General features: G+C 38.9%; 1 protein-coding gene across 1 annotated transcript in view; it reads right to left on the bottom strand.

Annotated features, from left to right (window-relative positions):
• GRM4 (glutamate metabotropic receptor 4) overlaps positions 1–24,021 on the bottom strand; it is a gene marked incomplete at both ends in the record, with an annotated part of 317,732 nt that extends 293,711 nt beyond the window's left edge. The window contains one exon of the mRNA XM_083358303.1: positions 23,491–24,021. Within this exon, the coding sequence (XP_083214429.1) occupies positions 23,491–24,021 (531 nt within the window). The remainder of the gene's footprint in view (positions 1–23,490) is intronic.
• Positions 24,022–25,243: the final 1,222 nt, after the last annotated feature.

Raw genomic sequence — 25,243 nt, 5'->3', positions numbered from 1 at the left:
TCAGAACCTATTCTTCCATCTCCCCACCATCCAGTACCTATCTCTGCATCCCCCACCATCAGAACTCATGAAACCTCTTGAATGAGAAGTGAAATATTATCTCCTTCCTCCTCAAAGGAAAAACAGCCCTGTTGCCTTTTGAAAAAAGCACCTTTGAGACAACTATAACCTGGATGATTGAGAATCTCCACTGACATTTCTCCATAAAACACAAAGGTTCTACCTATGTGAGACTGCAGCTCAAGTATTTGTTGCAATCTTCCCAGAGAGCTTTATATGAAAGTACAAAACAGGTTTTATAGTTCCAATTAAAAATGAATCCCTTTTTTAAAGTCATTTCAAAGCAACTACATTAACACATCTCGTCATCTCATGCTTTCATACTTTCATGATGTTCCCCATCACAACCCTTGGTGAAGCCAGCATACTTAATCTTTTTTGGTCTCAGCAAATGGCTTTTAAGTTCCTCTTGTTTGCTCTAATTTATATTATTTTAATTATTGAGTAGCCCTCTCATTCATTGCTTGGAACATTAACGCATTTTTAAAAGGGACCAGGAAAATCAAACTCCATCAGTGATCTGTTTTTCTCAGCTAACAGCCTTCAGTTTTCCCAGGAGACCAGGAGTTTTGCTGCTGCTTGCTGGGTAAAGGAATTGAGAAAGAGAAGGGAAAGAGATCATCTGGGGATGGAGGAAAATGAAATTCAAAATGCCATGGAAATAAAGAAATACTATTTGCTAAGCTGAAATGGTCCACCTTTGGCAAAGAACACGTACGTGCTTCATAGATTTTACATTGCAGCTGCTTCATCATTCACATTCTGTTTACATTTATTTATGATTTCTCCCTGTGTGTGTTGCTGCCGTTGGGCTTCTTTGTTCAAACAAACTTTTCAGCCTACAGAGGTACTCAACAGGAAAATATGCTAATTATAAAATCTTCTGATTTTTGTTCAGCCTGGGTTGAAATGGGAGCCAAAACTGAAACAGCTTTTTCTTCAGAGCAAAATTCACAAAGATGGGTATTTGGCTCAAAAACTGTAATTCTGTTATTTCTGAACCTGACTCAAAGTTCACCATTGCTGTCTTCAATAAAGTAAAATATATGCTGATGGATGGGAGGCACAGCTATACATTCCAATTCTATCTTTCCAGTACTAACTGCTTTGCGCTGACAGAAATGTTTAATCAGAAACTGTGATTTGCATAATTACAATACCAGCACAATCATATTGTAGGGATGTGTATTATAATCTGATCATAAGCGGCAAATATGCTTCAAAGAGGATAAGGGCATGCTTCTGACAACTGTTGATCTCTCCTTAAAGAACCTGTGTCTTTCCTTGAGCTTATATAGCAGTCACACAGTCTCAGAAATATACCTAGGTTGTACTAAAAGTTAGAACCCACAGATAATTTAGCATATAATTATATCAAATGTTAAAATGTTCACATTTTCTTCTAAACACTTGTTTCTAACACTCCTAAATACAGTGAGATTCTCTCAAAAAAAATTAAAGAAACATATTGTCATTGGCCTATGGGGCCTGACTTATGGAACACCCTCTATATTTGCATTAAGGAGGTATTAGGGAGGTGGCAGTAGGATGTGATGACATTGTCGCATCTTATCAACAACTCCTTAATTCAAATGTCTGTTTTCCTGGGATTGTGTATCTATTGTTCAAGACTGAGAAAAATGCAGTTTCTTTTAAAAGGTTGTAACAAGTGTAGGAATTATACCCATGTCCTTTCCAATTTTGGATCAGAATAGCTGTGCAGGAAATGGAAAACATTTTCCCCCCCTAAAAAAAATCCACTCAGAACATTCCACAGAACTTTGCCTTTATTTCAGTGGAGCAAATGTCAGAAAGTTTCAGATGTTTTAGCTACAGGAACTTATGACAAGGTGCTTGCTCCTTTGTTTTTCACCATAGAGTAGAGAGGATATAACTACTACCAGATGTCCAACTTACATAAAAATGTTCAATGGCACATTTTTAATTTAAAAAGAAGTTTAAAAAATCCTCCATGGAATGGAATTGATACAATTCAATCTGTTATTGGAAAAGACTCACTATGTTAAGTTCTAAACAGAAAATGATTTTTTGCTCATTAAGTAACCTCCATGAAGTATGCAGTCAAACATCAATCTAGGACAAAGAAAACTAATCTCTCGCCTTAGAGTTTAGTAGACATAAGTAAGCGGCAGCGGGTTCAGTATGCCTTTTCCAGTAAAGGACAAGCAGAAGCAGCTAGTCAAACTGTGCACTTTGCTTTGATTTTCTTTCTGCTGAAAAGAGGTCTTGCATTTTTAATGTATCCCGAAGGTCAACATCAGCAGGACACAGAAGCAAGCACAGAGTACACACCTACATCAAAGCTCAACAAATCAATCAAATCAACAGTGGTTACACAGAATATATGCCTACATCAAAGCTCAACAAATCAACAAGGTATCAATATTCCTTGCATTTTAGCAACTTCGACAGCAATTCTTGGGTGCAATATCCACATTTTTGTAATACTTCAGCTTCTTAAATAGATTGTAACACACATCCAACCCTCCCACTCGTCCTCCAGAATTCTAACTTTCCCATAGGAAAATCATTTGTAGCAACTCATCAGACAATGTAACTGGAAAGACCTGCAAACAGTCATTTGCTTTTGACTGTCCATGTTCTTCGGATATGTTCTTTTCAATCAGCACTTATCAGCACTTTACACATCACCCCATTCAGGCTAAACCAAGAGTAACTATTTAGTGACTGTTTAGTCACTGTTGATGGCTAAGTTGAGGAAAAAAGAAGTCTGAAAAAAAACAATCTAATTGTAAGCCAAAAAACAACAGTCCAATCACAGTACCTGGAACACTTAAAACATCACTACTTAAGAAAGACCAACTTTGTTATAACAATTCTAAAACCAGATTTGTTTTACTGGGGATTCATTACACTTGATATAGCTTTTTCAAGGAAGAAATACTTGTTATATTTCTCCATAACCTAGATTCCCAGTTGTAACTTCATTCAGCTGACAGCAACTCTATCATCAGCAGTAAAAGATAAGGAGTGGAGGTTTTGTGGTTAATTTCAGGAAATATCTTTATACTTAAAGAGAGCTATTGTTTTAGTGAATTTGCTTACAGATCCAAACTGCCTTAACAAGCTTGATAGTTTCCCAATCACTGCACATTCCCATTATTTATATTTTTTGTGCTAGCTAGCAACCATATTTTTACACAAAACATGCATTTTCCAACCATTTCATCCCTAGGTTGGGGAAAGCTTTGTTAAACTAGCCTGACCCAAACTGGTTCATGCAGGCTGAGGATGATAGGAATGATAGTCTGACACATTTAGAGGAGACCATGTTAAACCTTTAACATTAAGTCTAAGAAAATGTCATATACAAAAATAACCTTTAAAGACATGGAATTTCTACATATCAAGAGAATGTCTCCTGAGCCACACTGAATCATTTTTATATCTGCTGCATTATTAGGTCCCTTTCAATCTGTTGGAAAATTAAGCCCAATTTAGCTATTGATTACAGCACAGAAAATAATGTTGTTTTGTAATTTCATATCTGAGTTTCTTGAAAACTTTAGGATGACTAACAGGTACTCCTGATGACTTATCACTGTTCATTTTATCAATGTCTCTAAAACCTGGCATATACATTGAGGCAATCCTTAACTTTATCAATTCAGAAAACTACCTCAGAATGTTTTTCTCCTTTGTGACTTTTGCAACAAAAGCTGAAGCAAAAAAAAATCATTATTTTCTTTGCAGTATTCCCATAATCACTGAATACACGTTTTACTGCCTTATGATCACAGCTACATAGCTCTCCTGCAGCTTTCTTGCTTCTATAATATAGTTTTTTTAAAAAAAGAAAACTGTCATTTTGCTTATATGAGATTATGTTCTATGAATTCCAGCCTGGTCAAAATTGTATGAAAAATCTTTATTTCAAAAATGTTTGCATTGCTTCCTGTTCTCCTGATCTCAGAATTTTTTAAATATTTCATTATTTAGTGTATTATTTAGCCATGAGTTCTTAGGTTTATAACATATGTGTTTGTTGACTGCCCCTTATTTGACAGTATTTAAGTGCTGCACAAAGATTTTATTGAAGAGCAGGCACTTCTTATTCTCCCCTTAAGATTTAAGCTGCATAAAATTGGAAAGTATTTAGGATTTCCTAAGTTTGTTACCTTTCCTAAGTTTGTTACCTATATCTCTGTATAAGGGGCTCTGAGAAAGAATCTCTCTCTCTCTCTCTCTCTCTCTCTCTCTCTCTCTCTCTCTCTCTCTCTCTCTCTCTCTCTCTCTCTCACCACATGTATCAATTAAACTGCACATACATGCTGTTGCCATGTATGTTGGAAATTCAAATTGCCATCCTAATTGCTATTCTTTTCTAAGTTCCTTGGACTCTAATGCTATTTATCTAATACAGGCAGTTCTCCAGTTACAAATGTAATGGAGCCTGCCAATTACATTCGTAACCTGAAAATTCATTGGAGTGAATTATGTAAAATGAATGTGAAAACTCCCCGCTTTCACCTATGCATTCGCTAATTGAATGCGTGGGTCCATTAAGTGCACAAGGTATCTCAGGGTGGGGAAGGCCATGGGGGGCCTAGTGCTTCTGACAACCCAAACCTTCCTCCCAACCCACTGAGAGATCCCATGTTCATCTTTCCACCCCTTGGGGTCCCAAGCTCCTTGGGCTTTTCCTCCCCACCCAGTCACTAACCACTAACTTACTTTTGGCATCATGTTTTAGAGCCCCGTGCTGCCCACGTTCACCTCCTGTGCAGCCTTGAGTGCTGGAACCCTTGTCCAGCCAGGTGGAGACGCACCAGGCCAGCCTCTCCCCTTTCCCACTGAGCCCCAGCCTCTCTCATAAGTGGGTGTGGCCCTGCTCCACCACTTGCTGGAGTGCCGAACCCACCCAGATTTCACAAATTGTGCTGCCACAGAGCTGGAGAGCTTGGCATGCCACCACCTTGCTCCCCTTACTTGCCAAAAGCACTCCTTCTCCAAATTGCAACAGGGACCCCTAAACAAACCTGCTTTTCATCTCCATCTCATTTCTCCCTGCAACTCAAGACACTCTTCTTTTGCTGGAGAAATGGAAAAGCTGCATTGGAAATGGAAGAAACGTGCAGAGAAACTAAAGAAGTTTGGGGGATTTAAAAAAAAAGTTCAATCAGACCTTTCAACTTCTCATGAGAAAAAGCTCGGCGGTGGCAGAGAAATGCGATGGAGATGGAGAGTAGGATTGTTTAGGAGCCTCTCTTGGTATTTGGAAAAGGAGTGCTTTTGGCAAGCAAGGGGAGCAGGAGGGTAGTGCACCAAGCTCTCCAGCTCTGTGGTGGTGCAATTTGTAAAATCCGGGCAGGTTTGGCACTCCAGCAAATGGCAGGGCACAGCCAGACCCGCTTGTGAGAGAGACTGTGGCTCATCAGGGAAGGGGGAAAGCTGGCCTGGCTCTTCTCCACCTGGCTGGATAAGGGCTTCGGCACTCAAGGCCACGCAGGAGGCAAGCATGAGCAGAATGAGGCTCTCAGGCATAGCACCAAAGGAGCATGTTGCAGTGCCTCTGCAGTTGTTCATAAGTACGAACGACCACAGTGATGCTGAAAAATACATAACTTTGGCATCCGGTGGTAAATACTTTCGGTGGGGTTGTCATAATTTCAGATGATCGCTAAGTGAACTGTCGTAAGTCAAGGATTACTTGTAATATACATGAATAGAGTTACTTTTGCTGTGAAGGAGTAAAAGCAAAACACTAAGGGAGTAGGGAGAGACTTGGACTTCTACTACCTCTGCATGGTTATTCCAATCCTTTATATTTATTCATAGCATATTTTTACATTTAAAAAAAATGTTAGAAAAGAAACTAAACAAATGCCATGAGTAGTGCTCTTCACATCCATCATCTTAAGATGGATGATTGGCTCCAGCAAGCCTCACAAGCAGTGGACAGTAAGCACCAAGATCAATTTCTGCAAGGTTGTATCCCAGTATAGTCTTCTCTGACTGACATTATTTTTACAGGATTTAAGACTGAATTCTTCCCAAAGCTCAGTCTCTGATCCTTTAACCTAGGAAGCCTCAGACTGAACTTGGATGCTTCACCATGAGAAACATGTTCTGTGTCTGTAAGTATTTCCTTTTGTTAGGGAAAAATTGAGCAATTGCAGACTCCTTTTGATCCATGTATTCCTTATCTCCTCCCAGTTTATTAAGCTTTCAATCTGGGAAATTCTAACACAATTTATGTCTGGAGCTTTCAGATACAAAGTTATGCCACTGCATCATACAGCAGCACAAGAGTCAACTATCCAAAGGTTTGAGAGAAGAGACACTATCTTTAAAAAGAACCTCGGAATAATCAGTCTTTCTGCTTTTCTGAAATTCTACCCTATGAAATAAATCAAGTGTCATTTATTGTATTAGATTTTGACCTTACCTTTTCAACTTAAATTGATTGAGTTTTCCAGAGGGGACAGAAGTATCCTTCAGTTTGCATCTCCCCACTCCTAGACCATTTATTTAAGTACTTCACCATACTGATTCTCCCAAAGTTTTGAAAGATGGTGACCACTTTTAATGGGTCTGAATTTTATACCAAATTGTGTCAACTAATCCATACTATGAATTCTTTGACAATGTGAACTATATGACATGATACATGACAAGCACATGTTCAAAGTCTTAAAAAACAATGATCAATTAAGAGCCATAAAAGAACTGTCATTTCAACAATAGACCCTTACCATAATTATTGAGAAGGAAATTACCTCTGTTCTAAATGATAAATCTAAAAGCTATGGCAATTATTCAACCCTTAGGAAGTGAACCAGGAGACTATTTTATATTTTGAATATATAATCCACAGGCCCATTATTCAATCCTTTACAATAATCTGATGTCAGAATGATACATATTAATGTAGTTTCATTTACTATCTATTAACCATTGTAAAACAGACAAGTGAAAGCATTATCCAAAACATAATAACCAGGGCAAAGCTTCTGATCATATTTTAAAGTTACGTATCTCAGAAGTGAATGATAGCTGAGATTTATCATCAGAATACAGTTTCTGAAAAAGTCACTATTCACCATTGGTATCTAACGCAGAGTTTGAAACAGTGAACAAATGGCCGAACCACATACTCAGTATGATCTAAGACAAACCCTTGAAATTTATTCTATTACAACAGTATATCAATCTGATCATTTATGGAGATTCTCAGTCATCCAGGTCATGGCTGTCCCAATGGTGTTTTTTCAGGAGGCAACTGGACTATTGTTTTTCTTTGTTGTTTCTCATCCAAGAAGCTTCTTCGGCTCTGACAGGATAAGCTTCTTGGATGAGAAGTGAAACTTCTGAGAAAAACAAGAAAGTCTACTTGCCTCCTGAAAAAGCATCTTTGGGACAACCATGACTTGGATGACTGAGAATCTCCATAGATATTTAGCTTGCAGGTTGGGATGAACACCCTTCAAATAATGTGGGAGTATGATTTCCAAAAAACATTGCAGACTACAGGAACCATTTGCACTTCAATTTGAGATACAGACAACACAGACTCATCCCCAGCTGCCTACAGGGCAGACAATGTCCTACAGCCAAGATGGCTCCACACACATTTGCACTACTCAGGTGACTCTGAGGACACAGACAAACCACCAAATGGCCTCAATGACTTTCTAAAATAATGCAAATGACCACCTGTCTGCAAGGAATATAAATCCAGAATAGAATAGAATAGAATAGAATAGAATAGAATAGAATAGAATAGAATAGAATAGAATAGAATAGAATGGAATGGAATGGAATGGAATGGAATGGAATGGAATGGAATGGAATGGAATGGAATGGAATGGAATGGAATAGAATAGAATGGAATGGAATAGAATAGAATAGAATAGAATAGAATAGAATAGAATAGAATAGAATAGAATAGAATAGAATAGAATAGAATAGAATAGAATAGAATAGAATAGAATAGAATAGAATAGAATAGAATAGAATAGAATAGAATAGAATAGAAGCTGGAAGGGACCTTGGAGGTCTTCTAGTCCAGCCCCCTGTTCAAGCAGTTGAACCTATACCAGAGGTAGGCAACCTTGGCTCTTTTATGATTTGTGGACTTTAATTCCCAGAATTCCTGAGCCAGCCATGCTATCTCAGACCTATACTATCTCAGAAAAGTGACTCTCTAATCTCTTCTTGAAAATCTCCAGTGATGGAGCGCCCACGATTTCTGGAGGCAAGCTGTTCCACTGGTTAATTGTCCTCACTGTCAGGAAGTTTCTCCTTAATTCCAGGTTACCCTCTCTTCTTTGTGGCAGTCCCTCAAATACTGGAATATTGCTATCATGTCTCCCCTATTTCTTTTCTTGACACTAGCCAAACCCAAGTCCTGCAGCCATTCTTTGTATGTTTCACTCTCCAGGCCTTTGATGATCTTAGTTGCTCTTCTCTGAATTTTTTCCAGACTCTCAACATCTTTTTTGTGATATGGTGACCAAAATTTTTATTTTATTTTATTTTATTTTAATTCCATTTATATCCCGCCCTTCTCCGAAGACTCAGGGCGGCTTACAAGCTGAGCAGTAGCCTTCATTCTATGTATATGCCTGCTTATTAGGGCTTTCGCCCGCCCCCCTGCGGCATTATTACAAAGTCAGCTTATTGCCCCCAAAAATCTGGGTCCTCATTTTACCTACCTCGGAAGGATGGAAGGCTGAGTCAACCTTGAGCCTGGTGGGACGCGAACCTGCACTAATTGCAGGCAGCTGGTGTTACTTAAGGAGGCATTAGCCCACTGCTCCACCAAGGCTCCAAAATTGGCTGCAGTATTCCAGGTATGGTCTTACTAGGATTTTATAAAGTGGTACTAATACTTTGCGTGATCTTGATTCTATGCCCCTGTTTATACAACCCAGGATTGTATTAGCTTTTTTGGTTGCACACTGTTGGCTCATAGTCAAGTAATCCTCCACTAGGACTCTAAGGTCCCTCTCCCAGTTACTGTTTTTTAAGCCAGGTCTCACCCAATCTTTGATTTTTTCTTCCCTAAATGTAAGACTTTGCTTTTCTCCACATTGAAACTCATTTTGTTGGATAGGGCACATTGTTCAAGTTTGTCAAGATCTTTTTGAATCCTGAGTTTGTCTTCTGGGGTGTTGGCTACTCCTGCCAGTTTGGTGCCATCTGCAAATTTGATGAGTTCCCCTTCAATTCCATCCTCTAAGTCATTGATGAAGATATTGAAGAGTACTGGGCCTAACATGGAACCTTGTGGTACACCACTGCTTAATTCTCTCCATGTGGATGTATTGCCATTAAAGACTACTTGTTGAGTACAGTTTGCCAGCCAGCTATAGATCCATCTGGTGGTGATGTTGTCTATTCCACCTTTTTCTAGCTTACCAAGAAGTAGGTTGTGGTCTACTTTATCAAATGACTTACTGAAGTAATACTACATCCACACCATTTTGCTGGTCTACAAGTTTAGTCCCATCATCCAGTCAGAGCTGAAGATTATTGGATGAGAAATGAAACATCTTTAAAGAAAAACAAAAAAGTCCAGTTGCCTCCTAATAAAGCACCTTTGGGATTATCAATCTGGTCATCTTCAGCCTGTAAAATGTAGTATTGAATATTTATTATGCATCTGATATTGAATTGGCACAACCACCCTAACACACCTACTCCAGACTCTTACTATATAGCCGCCTTTGCTGTACAGATAGTCTTTATTTAATGATAGTAATTGGGACTTGTAATTCTATCACTAAGCTATGGAGTCCTAAAGCAAAATGTCACATGATCACACTGGCCTATGATGGCATTTAAGGAGTCCTATCATTAAAAAAATCCATGTGGTCATTAGGTGTAATGTCACATGCCTTCCATTTGTGACCTCCTGCTGGCTTCCCCATTGATTTTACTTGTCAGAAGCAAAGTGAAGATTGGAAATAGGAATCACATAACCAATGGAAGCTGCAACCATTGTTATTGAAAACTGGTCACATGATAAGCACATATTGAAAGTCTTAGAAACCAGTGATCAACTAATATCTATAAAAGAACTGTCATTTTAACAATGGGTCCATACCATAATTATTGAGAAAAAAATTACTTCTGTTCTGTCAAGCTGTGGCAATCACTCAATCACTAGGAAGTGAAAGAAGATATAATTTTATATTTTGAATTTATAATCCACAGTCCCATTATTCAATCCTTTATAATATCTGATGTCACAATGATAAATATTAATGTAGCTTCATTTACTATCTATTAACCATTGTAAAGCAGACAAGCGAGAGCAACTAATACAACCAGTTATAAGTCTCTTCATTTAGCAATATTGCACCTATGAACAGTCACCAAACAAGCAATCAGTAAATGAAGACTACCTGAATAAACAGATTCACATCAGCTGAAAGAAGACATCTTCATCTGACATTTAATACTTGTAACCATGGACAAAAGACATACAGTATGTTAGAGCCTTACCCATCTCTGGCTTCCCTATGTGCTTTCTGTATCTCTTTGTACCACTAGTAGTTATCTGGACTTTTCCAATGGATGCATGGTAGTTCTAATGTATTTGTCCATGGATATCAAGATAGAGCCTTGCTGGAGCAGTGGGCTAATGCCTCCTTAAGTAACACCAGCTGCCTGCAATTAGCGCAGGTTCGAGTCCCACCAGGCTCAAGGTTGACTCAGCCTTCCATCCTTCTGAGGTAGGTAAAATGAGGACCCAGATTGTTGGGGGCAATTAAGCTGACTTTGTAATAATGCCGCTTGGGGGTGTGTGTGAAAGCCCTAGTAAGCAGGCATATACATAGAATGAAGGCTACTGCTAAGCTTGTAATCCGCCCTGAGTCTTCGGAGAAGGGTGGGATATAAATGGAATTAAAATTAAAATTAAAAATTAAAAAATATAGGAAAGAGGGACCAGGGCCAGAACTGAGGTTTCCAATGCTCTTCCATGATACTGATGATCAAATACTAATGCACTACGCACATTTCAAAATCAATTCAGAAGAACTGGACTTAAGGCTTCACACGAGCAAAGCACCTCTCTGAAGTATCCTGATTTTTCAGACTTCTGTCTGAAGCTCACAAGTTTCACTGCTGCTTTAAGAAATTCATTTATTAAGATGACTCTTACAAGAAGCCACAATTTTTTGTCAGAATGTTCATAAAGGTTGAGCCACTTTGATGAACACAGATAAGTAATGTTTTCATATCAAGTTCAAAGCAGTTGTTCCATATAAATTTCACAGCTTGTACAACCCCAAGAGCTAGTCTAATTTATGAAACTGAACACATGTCAAAGACCAAGAATGTTAATTTAAGTGAGCTTCACAACAAATATTAAAAATCCAAAAAATAATTGTGAGTTATAATAGATCAAACAAATAACATCTTCACAGTCATCTCAATTAAGTAGAAGTTCCCTTATTTCTGAAGCAAAAACAAACCCCATTCATTTCCAATGTAAGGCCATCTGACTAGAAATTCTAAAAAGTTACATATCTAGTATCTCTTGAAGTGGCTAACTGGAAAAAAATCATTAAATCAATTTATAATGGTGATTCTAGTTGTATATACTCAGTTAACACTACACGCCACGTCCTCTAGAATATATAGTCCTATACTGATATAAAAGATTATTTCTACAATCCTGGGCCTCTTCCCTAAAGTCTTGCTCAGATGTTACTGCATTGTAGAAAGGAAGCAAAACTGCAGTATATATTCAAGTATGAGTTCTCATATGAATCACAGGTGGGTCTGATAAAACATGTCCAATGCCTACAAGTCATGTGGAATTGATATCCAACTTCATGAAGCTTCTGCTTTCTGGTACAGTCCTAACCGTCATGCAAAGCACCATCCACTGGTATGTTAATTTGTTGTATTGCTTTCTTTGGCATGGTGGCTGCAACATAAGGCTGACCTCGACAGGTCTATTATAACAGTGGAATAATCTATTGTGTTATTTGGAAAGATTTCATATGTACTTGCTCTCCCTCCCACAAAGGGTCACAGATTTTACGAAGTATCCCCATCTGCCAAACAATTCTGAGAACACAATGAAAAGGGATGTTTTATTCAACAGTGGTAATGACCTTCACAGAATTAATGCATTACTAAGAATTGAATCAATGAAACCTCTACTGCTCAACAAAACTCTTTCAAATGCTTTGAACAATCCATTATGCCAAAGCCATCTGGATTTATCCTACTTTGCGGGTTTGGAAGAAGGGCTATCACAATGATTGCTATGTGTATCCAGATCCAAAAAAGCAGCATGACTTACATGTCTCCTTTACAAACAGCTTCCTTGAGGAAACAACATATTGTCCAGATATGACAGATAATCAAAATATAACAATTTTGCTGTCATGTCAATACACATAGCAAGTAAAAGAAATAGATGACTCACACAATTCATTACCTCTAATATTGCTTCTATGACAACAGGATTTTTAAAACTACGTATTATAAAGTAGTTGCTTAAAAAAAGCAAAGGAACTACTCTTCCAAACCAAAATAGCTCAAACCAAGTCTAACTATACTCATTTAACTCAGAATGTTGTCATAAGACAAATAGGCAAAAAAGGAACTTCTAACCTGATGCTATGCTAAGCAGTGTCCTGACAAAGGTATATTTGTTTATAGATTCAACCATCTTGGCGTAGTCCTCACCATATTTCTGGGTGCCTCCTTTGATTATCAATTTATACTTAGTCTTGAAAACTCACTTGCATGCCATGGTTTCCTTCCCTGTCTTAAGCCTGACAAAGTTTCAAATATCATTCTTGTGGAACATTTCAATCTCCTCTTCTGCATCATTCTCCATTTGCCTCCTTCAGGGGCTGACATTTTTTCTATGTCCTTCCGTGTGTGAGGTTCTTCCACTTGTTCCTTCTTGCTACTTTAGGACAGCCTTCTCAGTGAAACTCCTTTGTTCTATTCTCCTGCAGTGACTGAAATGAGGTTCCTCGGTTTTAATTTCTGCAGTTGCAGTTAACTGAGCATATGGTGAAAATGCCCTTTGAAGCTTGCAGTCTCTGCTCCCTTGACGTAGGAAACACAAGCTCATATCTCATAGTTACTTTCTTTTTCTTTTCAAGAATGATAAGCAGTGGTGCATACTGTGATGATTTGTGTGGCAGGATCTAGAATTCTCTACTTGCAGTATTAAGGAAAGTCATCTGATGGAAGCAAGGAGAGCAGCCTTTTCTACTGCAGTACCTGCCCTTTTGAACATCATCCCTCCTGACCCTGCTTGTCTTCTGAAAGGCTCTAAAGGCATGGCTCTGTCAACATGCCTGGAGAACTGTTTGGAGCCTGCTAGATGGCGGTACTGATTGATCCATAATTTGCATTGATTCATTATTTGCACTTGCCTACTTTTATGTTGTTCGGTTTTATTTCTGATCTTTAGTGAGGTTTTAAATTGGTTTTAATGGGGGGTTTGGGGGGGTTACTGACTTTAAGGGACGCGGTGGCTCAGTGGGTTAGGACACTGAGCTTTTCGATCAGAAGGTCGGCAGTTTGGCAGGTTGAATCCCGAGTGCCGCGTAACAGAGTGAGCGCCTGTTACTCGTCCCAGCTTCTGCCAACCTAGCAGTTCGAAAGCATGTAAAAATGCAAGTAGAAAAATAGGGACCACTCCGGTGGGAAGGTAACAGCGTTCCGTGCGCCTTTGGCGTCTAGTCATGCCGGCCACATGACCATGGAGACGTCCTTGGACAAGCGCTGGCTCTTCGGCTTTGAAACGGAGATGAGCACCGGCCCCTAGAGTCGGAAACGACTAGCACACATGTGCGGGGGAACCTTTACCTTTTACCTTACTGACTTTTATATTTCCTTTATTGGTTTGTGTTGCTTGGTTGTTTTAACCATGCGAGCTGCCCAGAGTCACAAATGTGAGATGAGTGGCTATGTAAGTTGAATCAATCAGTCAGTCAATCAATCAATATAACCATCAATCTTCACACATATCTGCAGTTCAGCTTGATTCTCTTTTCTTTCGGTACACATACATACCCTTTTGAAGGAAATGTTTTCATGTGCCCTAAGCTAAGCTCTCTTCTGGGTCATAGGATATTAGGATATTATAATAAAATCTTTAAAACTTTAAAAGGCTGCCTTTATTTCAATTTCTACCTCACAAAGCAAGGCAAAATTATTTTATTTCTCATCTATTTATATACTACTAAAACTATCTGATTGTTTGTAACCTTTAATTGAGTAAAAGAGTACATCGTAGGGCAACAGTTTTTGAATCAATGCACCTCAAATGAGCTAATGTACAGAATGTGACCAAAATCTGGGACCAGGAATGAAATTTGGCAAAGTTCTGACCACTTCAGTGCTTCGGCAGCCCCGTGGCACTGCACTTCTGCAGTCAGCCACAGTCATATGATGCAGGTCTCCAAGACTTCCTGCCAGCTTCCTACAAGGAAAGCCAGTGAGAAAGCCAGGAAGAAGTCACTCCCACTCCCATGGCTTTTTGCTTGCCCATGGTCATTTTGTTTCTCTAAGTAATGAAATATCTCTGAAATGATAATCCAATAAGTCACATGTTGTTTAGTGTTTTCTAACTTTCCAGGACTCAAATATTATTTTTGTAACAGTTCAACATTGGCGTCCTCCTTCTCTGAGTCAATCTCATATTGTATCACACCTTTGCAAGTATTTATTTTTATTTATTTTAATTCCATTTATATCCCGCCCTTCTCCGAAGACTCAGGGCGGCTTACAAGCTTAGCAGTAGCCTTCATTCTATGTATATGCCTGCTTATTAGGGCTTTCACACAAACCCCAAGCGGCATTATTACAAAGTCAGCTTAATTGCCCCCAACAATCTGGGTCCTCATTTTACCTACCTCGGAAGGATGGAAGGCTGAGTCAACCTAGTAGCTAGCTGTGTTAATTGCTTCTCCCCAATATTTATCTGACATTCTTCTTTTCTGTAGTATAAGCCACTGTGGTTTCATGCATGATCCCTTTTCTTCTAGGTAGATTTCCGTATTGTTGGCTGTCTATTCATTTCAGTTGTTTATGTGCATGTTTAAGGCTTTCTCCCAAATGTACTTTTACTAAAGCCACATACTCCTCAAAGCTCTTTAATAGTTGACTCTTCACCAAACAAGAAGCAAAATGCACACCTTTGTGTAATCACTAACGATGTTACCTAGATGGGTAATGAAACATCTTCAAGAAAACAACCAAGCTCAGAGAGCACCAAGGACTTCACAGTAATGTTATTATCTATGAAAGGGAGGACATGTTTTCACCTTGGAATAGCATTAGTCTAGAAATGTCATTGTGCACTAAGTCCAAATAGTTTCCTTGTTTTGTTATAGTTCTACCTTTGTTGGCTTAGTTAGTATCTTTAGCCTTTATCCAACATAAACATCTGGACCAAGTCACTCTTGGCTGCAATTTTACTTCTTTGACTGATTCGTCCAATTTACCTGCTGCCGGCATCAACTTCCCTCCGCCCTGTGCGTTCCCACAGAGAGGGCCTCCTCAGGGTGCCACCAATCAGAGAATGTCGATTGGTGGCCCCCAGGGGGAGGTCCTTCTCTGTGGGCGCCCCGGAACTATGGAATCGGCTGCCGGTTAAGCTCCGGATGGCGCCCGACCTTCGCTCCTTCCGTCGCGATCTGAAGACATTCTTATTTGAACAAGCCGGCCTGGCCTGATGGGGGATGGGTTGGGTTTTACGGTCATTTTTAATATTTGTATTTACTGTTTTTAGTCGGGCATATGTTTAATTTTCTTTTAACTTTTGTATTTTTGTATTTTTTATATTTGCCCTGTTCACCTCCCTGAGTCCCTCGGGAGAAGGGCGGTATATAAATAAAATTATTATTATTATTATTATTATTATTATTATTATTATTATTATTATTATTATTATTATTATTATTATTATTATTATTACAAACAACACCTGACCTTGTGTTAATTTTTCAAATAAATTGTAGGTATATTCTCATTTAATTCAATGAGCCTCAGTTTCTGTTTAATAACATAGAAGTTGCAAAAGAATGAGAAAAGATATCCTCCAATGGCCCATTTGTCCTCTATATCTGTCTCTTTTCTGTTCCTTTCGTATGCTGGACTGAGCTGTATCATTACCTTTAGAATATAATTGAACAGAGTTTGTCCCCTTTCCTAGGACAATTGGTTTGCAAATGACCCGAACCATTGTAAATTAATGAAGCATTTATTTTCCTTTCTTCTGACCTTTCAAGCCAATTCTTAATTGAAAACTGCATCTGACTCTTGAGATTTATTCAGATTACATTTTGCAAGCAATTCATTACAAATTAAAATGTTTCCTTTTTCATTTCTTTTGCATGTACCACAATCTCTATGTAGTGAACTTTAAATGAAGACAACCAATATTTTTATAGACAAGTACTGTCTTTCAAGATAACTTGCAATAATTTTTATTTGATTTATAGCAGATTTAGTCTTCATATATCCCCACGCATGCATACTAACACAAGGACGTCTGTTACATAACTTTCTGAAAAGAGGTTAATTTGGAGGCTGTAGACATTTTCTTCTATAATTTTTGTCTTCATCTATATTTCTCAAACGTGGATAATAAATGAATCCCTCACTATCGGGCACATTATCTCAGTAACTCTTATCACTTGCCTCATTCCATGCTGCCCTGCTTTTGTGGGTCTTTCTTTGGCCAGCACAATGGCAATTCCTTGATACTCCAGGAACATTTTCATCTTGAATTCATCTTCAATTCTGGTCTTTTTATTTTCTGGATTTCTTAAAGTTTTTCTTTTTCTTCTCTAATCTTTCCTTGAGCTGCACAGGAGAGTCATATTTTCTTTCTCTTTATAGAATCTATCTGCACATTTGTTTTAACTGCTGGAGTCTATAACAGTGTTGGAGATTGCAGCATTTTGTGTTTTCATGAAAGCATTCCTGGGAGTAAGAATCTAACCTGAGGAAGGGCTAGGAGCTCCAATTAGCAATCTTAGAGTTAAGGAGAAGATGGAAAGTAAATCCTTTACTTTGTAACTGTACCTAACTGCACCCTTGTGGATTAGTAAGTCAGGAGGTGCTAAAGGTATAGTGCCTATGGATTTGAATCTCCAACAAATAGTAAAACATAATTTGAATTATTTCCATGTAGAGCCTTTTGATTATATTGATTACATACAATCAGTGATTATAAATAAATAAATATGAGCTATAGCAGTCCTGAGTCAGCTACTCCAGCCAGCAGGGACAATGGGAAGCAAGTGATGAAATGTGTGTCATGATATTAAGATACAAAAACCAAGTCTTATGGAACTGCATCATAAAAGAGCCTTGGTGGAGCAGTGGGCTAATGCCTCCTTAAGTAACACCAGCTGCCTGCAATTAGTGCAGGTTCGAGTCCCACCAGGCTCAAGGTTGACTCAGCCTTCCATCCTTCCGAGGTAGGTAAAATGAGGACCCAGATTGTTGGGGGCAATTACGTTTACGTTTACGTTTTATTTAATTTATATACCGCCCTTCTCCCTGGGGACTCTGGGATTAAGCTGACTTTGTAATAATGCCGCTTGGGGGGTGTATGAAAGCCCTAATAAGCAGGCATATACATAGAATGAAGGCTACTGCTAAGCTTGTAAGCCGCCCTGAGTCTTCGGAGAAGGGCGGGATATAAATGGAATTAAAATTAAAAAAAATCATATTTGAAAAGCAGGTAGATAAGGATGAATTTGCAACATGATAACATTTCTATGCAACCTTGTTTGCTATGGAAGTCTATGTTCCTGAGTTCTATAACTGTTTCAGGGCCTTTCCAAGATGCTTGCCTTGGGCTCAAGGAGCTCTACTTATACCCTGGTTAGAATGTATTTTCAATTTCTTTACATTTCTATAATTAACATAACTGTACTTCTTCTCTCCAAAATATAAAGGGTTAAAATGAGACATAGTTAATCTAATTATGTTCAATAAACATGCAGGCATCCTGCAAGAGGAAATTGCCCGGGACATTCAGCAAGATCAGGAAGGGGCAAAACATGGGCATATCATGTATCCTGAACCTACTCATCCTCTCTCTATTTCTGTACATTTTGCCAGCTTATTTCTGAAGCAACAACCAGAACTCTTCATTGCATTATATATTTCAGTGTCTTTCTCCCAATTCCACATGCATTTTCCTCTCTAAGCTTCTTTTTTCCCTCCTGATTTGCTTGCTTCCTTCTTCAAACAAAACACCACATGCATTTAAGCACCCCATAATGCCTCTTGCTTTTTAAACCTTTAAGGCAAAATAAACACCTTATGCTTTAAAGATAGCGCCAGGTTTGCTCGTGTTATTGCAAAGAATTAAGGTTGAAATCCTCTCATTAAATATCCAGGAAAGACAGTGTCTCACTGTATCAATAGGATTTACTTCAAAGTGTTTACTTTTTATTTATTAAATTTATACCTTGCTTTCCTACGTAATAAGCATTCAGGATGACACAAGTAGATGTTCTTGCCTTCTGTGTCTCATTTTTATTTCTGGGTGGGATGGAAATGCCAATGCTTTAAAAACTTTTGGGTTGCAACACAACAATACACAAATAATACTAATGGAAAGGAAAAGAGTTTTCATCCACAGCATCAGAAAATGATTAAGATCCCCATCCTTATAATCTCACAGAAGAATAAAATTGTCAGATGTCTGATTAATTCTTTGAACCACCATTTTCTCAGAAAAGTTCATTTTTGGCGGGGGGGGATAGGAAAAGTGACAGCTGCTGATATTTGCAGTCATAGGAAAGCATTTGAGAGGGTTGTTAACATTGGAGAATTGGCCTGGAGTCTTTTATAAAAATTGCTATTGCTGTAAGGAGCTGCCTGGCCATCTCTCAAACCTTATCCAATTGATGAAATATAGTCCAGGGAAACCTGGCTTGATTTTTTTTTTCAACATGGTCATAGCAATTTTTCTCCAGCAGTAGGAACAGCAGTAACATCTGGACTTACCTTTTTTCAGAAAAAAAATCCTTGTTTTTTCTAAAAGCTTCAACCTTTTCCCTCCCTGTCTCTTTTAGATTTAGGTACTTACATTATTCCCTTCTGTTGATTTTATTTTTTATTTAGTAGGGGTTTTTTATCCTGCCTTTATTATTTTTTTTATAAATAACTCAAAGCAGTGGGCATACCTAATAGTCATTCCTCCTCCTATTTTCCCCACAACAACAACCTTGTTAGATGAGTTGGACTGAGAGAAAAAGTGACAGGTCCAAAGTCACCCAACTGGCTTTTTTTTTCCATGCGGAAGGCAGGACTAGAACTTATGGCCCTCCAGTTTCTAAGTAATTTCCGGGTTTATTCTGATGATTTATTCTACTGTAGGTATTGTTTTTAAAGGTAAAGGTAAAGGTTCCCCTGCACATGTGTGCTAGTCGTTTCAGACTCTAGGGGCCGGTGCTCATCTCCGTTTCAAAGCCGAAGAGCCAGCGCTTGTCCGAGGACGTCTCCGTGGTCATGTGGCCAGCATGACTTAGACGCCAAAGGCGCATGGAACACTGTTACCTTCCCACTGTAGTGGTCCCTATTTTTCTACTTGCATTTTTACGTGCTTTCGAACTGCTAGGTTGGCAGAAGCTGGGACGAGTAACAGGCGCTCACTCTGTTATGCGGCACTCGGGATTCGAACCGCCAAACTGCCGACCTTTTGATCGACAAGCTCAGCGTCCTAACCCACTGAGCCACCGCATCCCTATTGTTTTTACATTATGCTATTAGATGTTTTTAATTTTTATTTGTGAATTGCCCAACAATTTGCAATTAGTTGAGATATATTAAGTGTTCAAAATAAATAAGTAGAGACATTGCTAGGTATACCATAAGTTTCTAATGAATTGTGGGGTTTTCCTTCTTGTTTAAAAAGATAACCTAAAAATAATGCTCCATCACTGGAGATTTTCAAGAAAAGACAAGACATTCACCTGTCTGAGATGGTATAGGTTCTCCTGCTTGAGCAAGGTGCTGGACTAGAAGACCTCCAAGGTCCCTTCCAGATTTCTATTCTATTCTATTCTATTCTATTCTATTCTATTCTATTCTATTCTATTCTATTCTATTCTATTCTATTCTATTCTATTCTATTCTATTCTATTCTATTCTATTCTATTCTATTCTATATAAGGTCCATTCAAGCTACTTATTGCTGCCTTAGTAGTTGGGGAAGGAGGGCTAGGACTCCAAACTGGTGAGCAAAGATTAATATTTTTTAAAGGAACTGTTTTGTCAAAAAAAACCAACAGCACATATCTGCATAAAATTAGTATGCAGAGAGGCAAATTTGGAAATAACCACTTTTATTTCACTAGAATTAAAATATTTTGTAATTGTCTGTACAATCCACTCTAGCTGATCTCACAAACTAAGTATGTTTTGTCCTGTTTCTACTTGGAGAAGGAGGGGTACAAAAGAATCTCAGTGTTGGAAAGGGAGGGAGGGAGGGAGGGAGGGAGGAAGGAAGGAAGGAAGGAAGGAAGGAAGGAAGGAAGGAAGGAAGGAAGGAAGGAAGGAAGGAAGGAAGGAAGGAAGGCACTTCCATATCACTGGCACTTCCATATCACTGCCAGCACTGTATAGTGCAATCACCAGGATTTGAACTTCACTTTTCTCTAAAACAAATACTCCATGGCCTAGTTGTTGTTGTTGTTGTTGTTGTTGTTTTCTTTTTCTGGTACCTGGTTCCTTGGATACCATCACAAGACATCCATTTCCTAATTCCTTGACAGTATTTTGAAGCCAACCATGTGAAACACTCCGGATTACCTTGGAATGCTGAGAAAGGGCATGAAATACTATGAACCAATCAATGCTGCCTCCAGCAAACTTAATGAAAAATAAAATAAGTTGCTAACATTTCCACCTACCCTGTGTTTTCACTTTATATTACATGACATTTCTCTGACCCTCTTGCAAAAAGACTAAGATGCTGCCATCTGGCCCACTGAAAGAAAATGTCAGATAATGACAAGGGGGTTAATGATAGGACTATAATTTTGCAACCAGAACCTTTTCACAGCAGTTGCAACCACTTGAGCCCAGCTCCAGAGGCTAGAAGGCAGAGCAAAGAATTGTTCAACATGTACCACTGGCAGAAGCAGAGAATATCAAATAAGGCAGGATTTTCTTTGTTTCGTTTTTAATGAGAATATGAAACTGACTAGAAATGAATGATATCAGCCTTACTAGACAGATCAGACAGAAAACATGGTCAGATAAGCTAATTTTACTTTATTGTAAAGCTGCATTAATAGAATCTTGCAAGTTTCAAAGTACATTTTTCCTGCCCTCACCATTATAGCCCGAGAACCTCTGAGCCTCTTGCTCTACCCACTATTGGCTGTGGGCTATTCTCTCTCTTATCTGGCTGTTCCCTTGGCAGCCTCTCTTCATCCTGTGTCTTAAGCTTGTTCCCATTTACTATTACATCCAGAACATTTAAGATCCCTGGAGAGAGACTAAAAATTTCTATGGAATGAAATGGAGTGAATCAGAAAATGGCTCCCACTATACCACATGGGGGCGTTTCTATTTCTGTCAGAAAATGGAGTCATCTGTTCAAGTTGAAAAATAGCATGGGATAGGGTTTCCTCAATGCCTAAACAGGGCTTCTGTTCCTTCCCTTTCCATGCCTTCCATTAAGAAGAGACTGGACAGCCACTTGTCTGGAATGGCATAAGGTCTCCTGTTTGTGCAGTGGGTTGGACTAGAAGACCTCCAAGATTCCTTCCAACTCTATTATTCTGTTATGCCCCATTAACTTTTCTCCTTACCTCATCTCAGTCTAGCTTTGTTCCTTCCTTTTTCTTCTTTTCTAAGTACACAACCCCTTTATTTTAGCCCCTCAATCCATTTTGGGGGTGGGGGATGGGGTTCCCCCTTCTCCTTTTTTGCAGAGCCTTCATGAAGAATGAAGGTGGCTTGTGTGAGAAAAGACAATAGCTTATAGTATACAAATGTCAGCTAATTAATACTTACATGGGGTGCTTTATTTTACCGTTAATTGATATTAATCAATTATTTTAGACAGATAGATAATGCATATTATGGACCTCCCCTTTTTTGGGAGGGGAGTATGGATTCTGGTGTGAAACAGGAACACGTTTGTTCTCCAAGGTGAGTTTCAAATGGTGTTGGCACGGGGAAGACAGGTATTGCACAGCATCGTCCTATTAGGAGAGCTCTCTTAAATTCAGGGTCATTTTATTTCCCTTCCTATCACAGGTAATATTATATCTCAGTTCAATTAATTATCCATCTACCACAGGAAAAGGTAATACTGCAATGTCTTGAAAGTGAAAGCATCAGAAGTCAGACCCTGAGAAGTACCTGAGGTAATAAGGCCTGAGGTAATCTAGCAATGTGGAAATTTAACTTACTTAAAGCAAACTTCCTTGTCCTAGTCCAGATACGTTAGACTTTGTCTACCAAAATCTATAGGCACCATGCCTGAATGCTGGTCTCAGCCCAGAGCTGAGAAAGTTTAATCTAAAAATAGGCATAACAGTGCTGAAACCATTAGCTTTAAAATTAAAAGCGTACCAGCCATGTTAAGTACATTACTGTAGAACAAGTTTGTCACACGAGAATAAGGGACTGGATTGCTCTACCATTCATTCAGCACAACGTTTTCTCTATTCTTTAGAATCTCCACTGAGGTATTTTTAACAATGTAGTATGAAAGCCTGCCATTGTCAAGCGTGCACCACAAACAACTTGCTATCTCCTTGCTATAATTAGCAATGTTAACAGGCAATATGTGATAATTCTTCAAAATATTTTAGCACCAGAAAGATCAAGCAAGCAAGCTGGTTGCCCTCACCTGCCCTTAGGGATGACGAAACCCCCCCCAAGGGGCCCTTTAAAAAAGGACTTCTCCCTTTTGCTGGTTTATAAATGGCTTGGTAGCATAGATCCATCGTTCATACTTTCTTATCCTCAGATAGCATCTTCTGAAATACACCCAACATGAATATTCTACTTGACTACTTAAAACAAAACATTAAATTCTCAATCGCTCTCAACAATGGGGAAGGTAATCTGGGCAGTACCTTACAGGATTGGAATCAGTTTTCCTTGCAAAAGTGGAAAACAGAGGTATTTCCCTACCTGAACAGAAAGGTGAAATTCCCCAATGGCCATCAAGAGCTCTTTAAACACCCCCAGAACAACAAAGGAATGTTCACTTTCCTTCTTTCCTCACCATGGAGCAAGAATTCAGTTTTCCATAATTATTGTTAAAACCACTTTAATGTGTGTGGTTTTTTTCCCACTTAACAGTCACTGGCAGCTATTTTAGCACATGCAGATTGAATTGTAAAATTAACTTGTGCAGCTAGAAGAGGAAAGAAGAAGAGTGAAAAAGAAGCAAATAGACTGCAATCTTACCTTAAAGAGGCGTAAGATGTTGGCCACCATAATGGAAACAGAGCTGCCTGATGCACCAATTACTCCAACCACACGTTCCGGTTTTGTGATGATAGGTGGCCCCCCATTAACACAACGCACCTCAGTACTGTCCTTTTCGATTAGGGCCTGAACAAAGGTGAGGGACTGCTCCAAAGCATGAGTGTCTCGAGAACAAGTATCCAGGATGCGGGCCCCCAAAGTGATATTTGGAAGGAGATCAGGATCATTGTTGATTCGATCCAGAGCAAAAAGCATGGCCTCAAGACGATGAATCCCCTTCTCCTTCTTTAGCTCTCCACAGGCCTTTCCCTCAGAGCCCCGTCCATGGACAGGGAAGAGGCCTCCTAAAGTGATATCCCCATCAAGGCGAATGGAGTTCATGTGGGGATGCCCTTGGCCTTTGGGTTTGGCTGTGCTGACTGGTTGATACCACCAGCCACAGCAGACGCTCATGAACAAACAGAAGGAGAGTTGCTCCATGCACACAGATCCCCCCTTCTTCCCAGTCATTGCCAAATCCCACTTGAAACTCAATCCCATCAGCCTAAAGATCCATGGAAACCAAGGGTTCTATTACCAAAATCTTTAATTCAGCTGACTTGGAAGTAGCTTCTCCCAATGTTTCAAAATGGCCTTCTGAAGGATTCAGAGCATGGTTTCCTTCCCCCTTAATTATCTATCACTTTTCTGTCAAGATTTCCAGTCAACTCCAGTATCCATTTCAATGCAGGTGCTGAAGAACAGAGAGGTAGCTGCTTCTGGAAATGAGTTCACAAGATCCCTTTCCAAGCCCTCTGAAGGACCATAGCAGCGCTGCTAATGAAGAGCACCAGGTTTTGCATAATTTTGTGGCAGGAGAAGTGGGCAAAAAACCCCTCTTTTCTTCCTTTTTTCTTCAGTCCCTGTAAGGAAGAAAGAATTCATTATTCATCATTCATTATTCAAATCTTTTCTCAGAAAGGCATTACGTTGTAGCACAAAAAGGATTCACTTGATCAGAGTTTTTGTTATGCTTTGAGAAAGGCAATGTTGGGTCAAAAGCAACACACAAGGGAGAAGGGAGAAACTACATCTGAAGATACCTAAGCTCCATATCTTATTTATGGATTTGAAGCGGGCCTTCCATCAGTGGAAGCTTACTGGGCCATGAGGAATATCTAGTCTTTTAAAAGTCAACCTGGATTCTTCCTTGAGTGAAAGGAGGAAAATTAATGCATTCACTTTACTTTATAGGTGTTTGGTACCACTGCATTATTTAAAAGAACTGAGGAAGGGGGAAAGGAAAAGAATATTTGCCTGCTTTGTAAAACTCAGAACAGCTACTCACTCTATTGGGAACTCAATATCAAAATGACCACACACTGGATTTGCAAGAAATGATACAACCTCAACAAATCAATACATTCACCTTTAAGATGCAAGATAATTGCAACAGAGAAAAATAGGAAAGTTATAATCTATGCTGTATAAAAACACTGTTGACCCAGTGCAAACTTGCATCGAATAAGGATTTAAGGCAGGTTTACTTCTTTACTTTTTGCATCATATAACAAAACAAGTAGTTGTTTCTATCCTTCTGATTAATCATCACAGTGGAGAATAAACAATGAAACCAATCTCACTATATAATATTTTTTTAATGAACACCCTTTGAACAACTGACAGAAAGGGGAAGGAAATGTTCCTTGGCCTCATTGAGAAGCATATTCATCACAAATAGGAAGAAATAATG

This window comes from Vipera ursinii (genome assembly GCF_947247035.1).
Source record: "Vipera ursinii genome assembly, chromosome: 3".
NCBI classification, from domain to species: domain Eukaryota; kingdom Metazoa; phylum Chordata; class Lepidosauria; order Squamata; family Viperidae; genus Vipera; species Vipera ursinii.
Note: the sequence above shows the minus strand (reverse complement) of the source record. Positions and strands in the feature narration are given on the sequence as shown.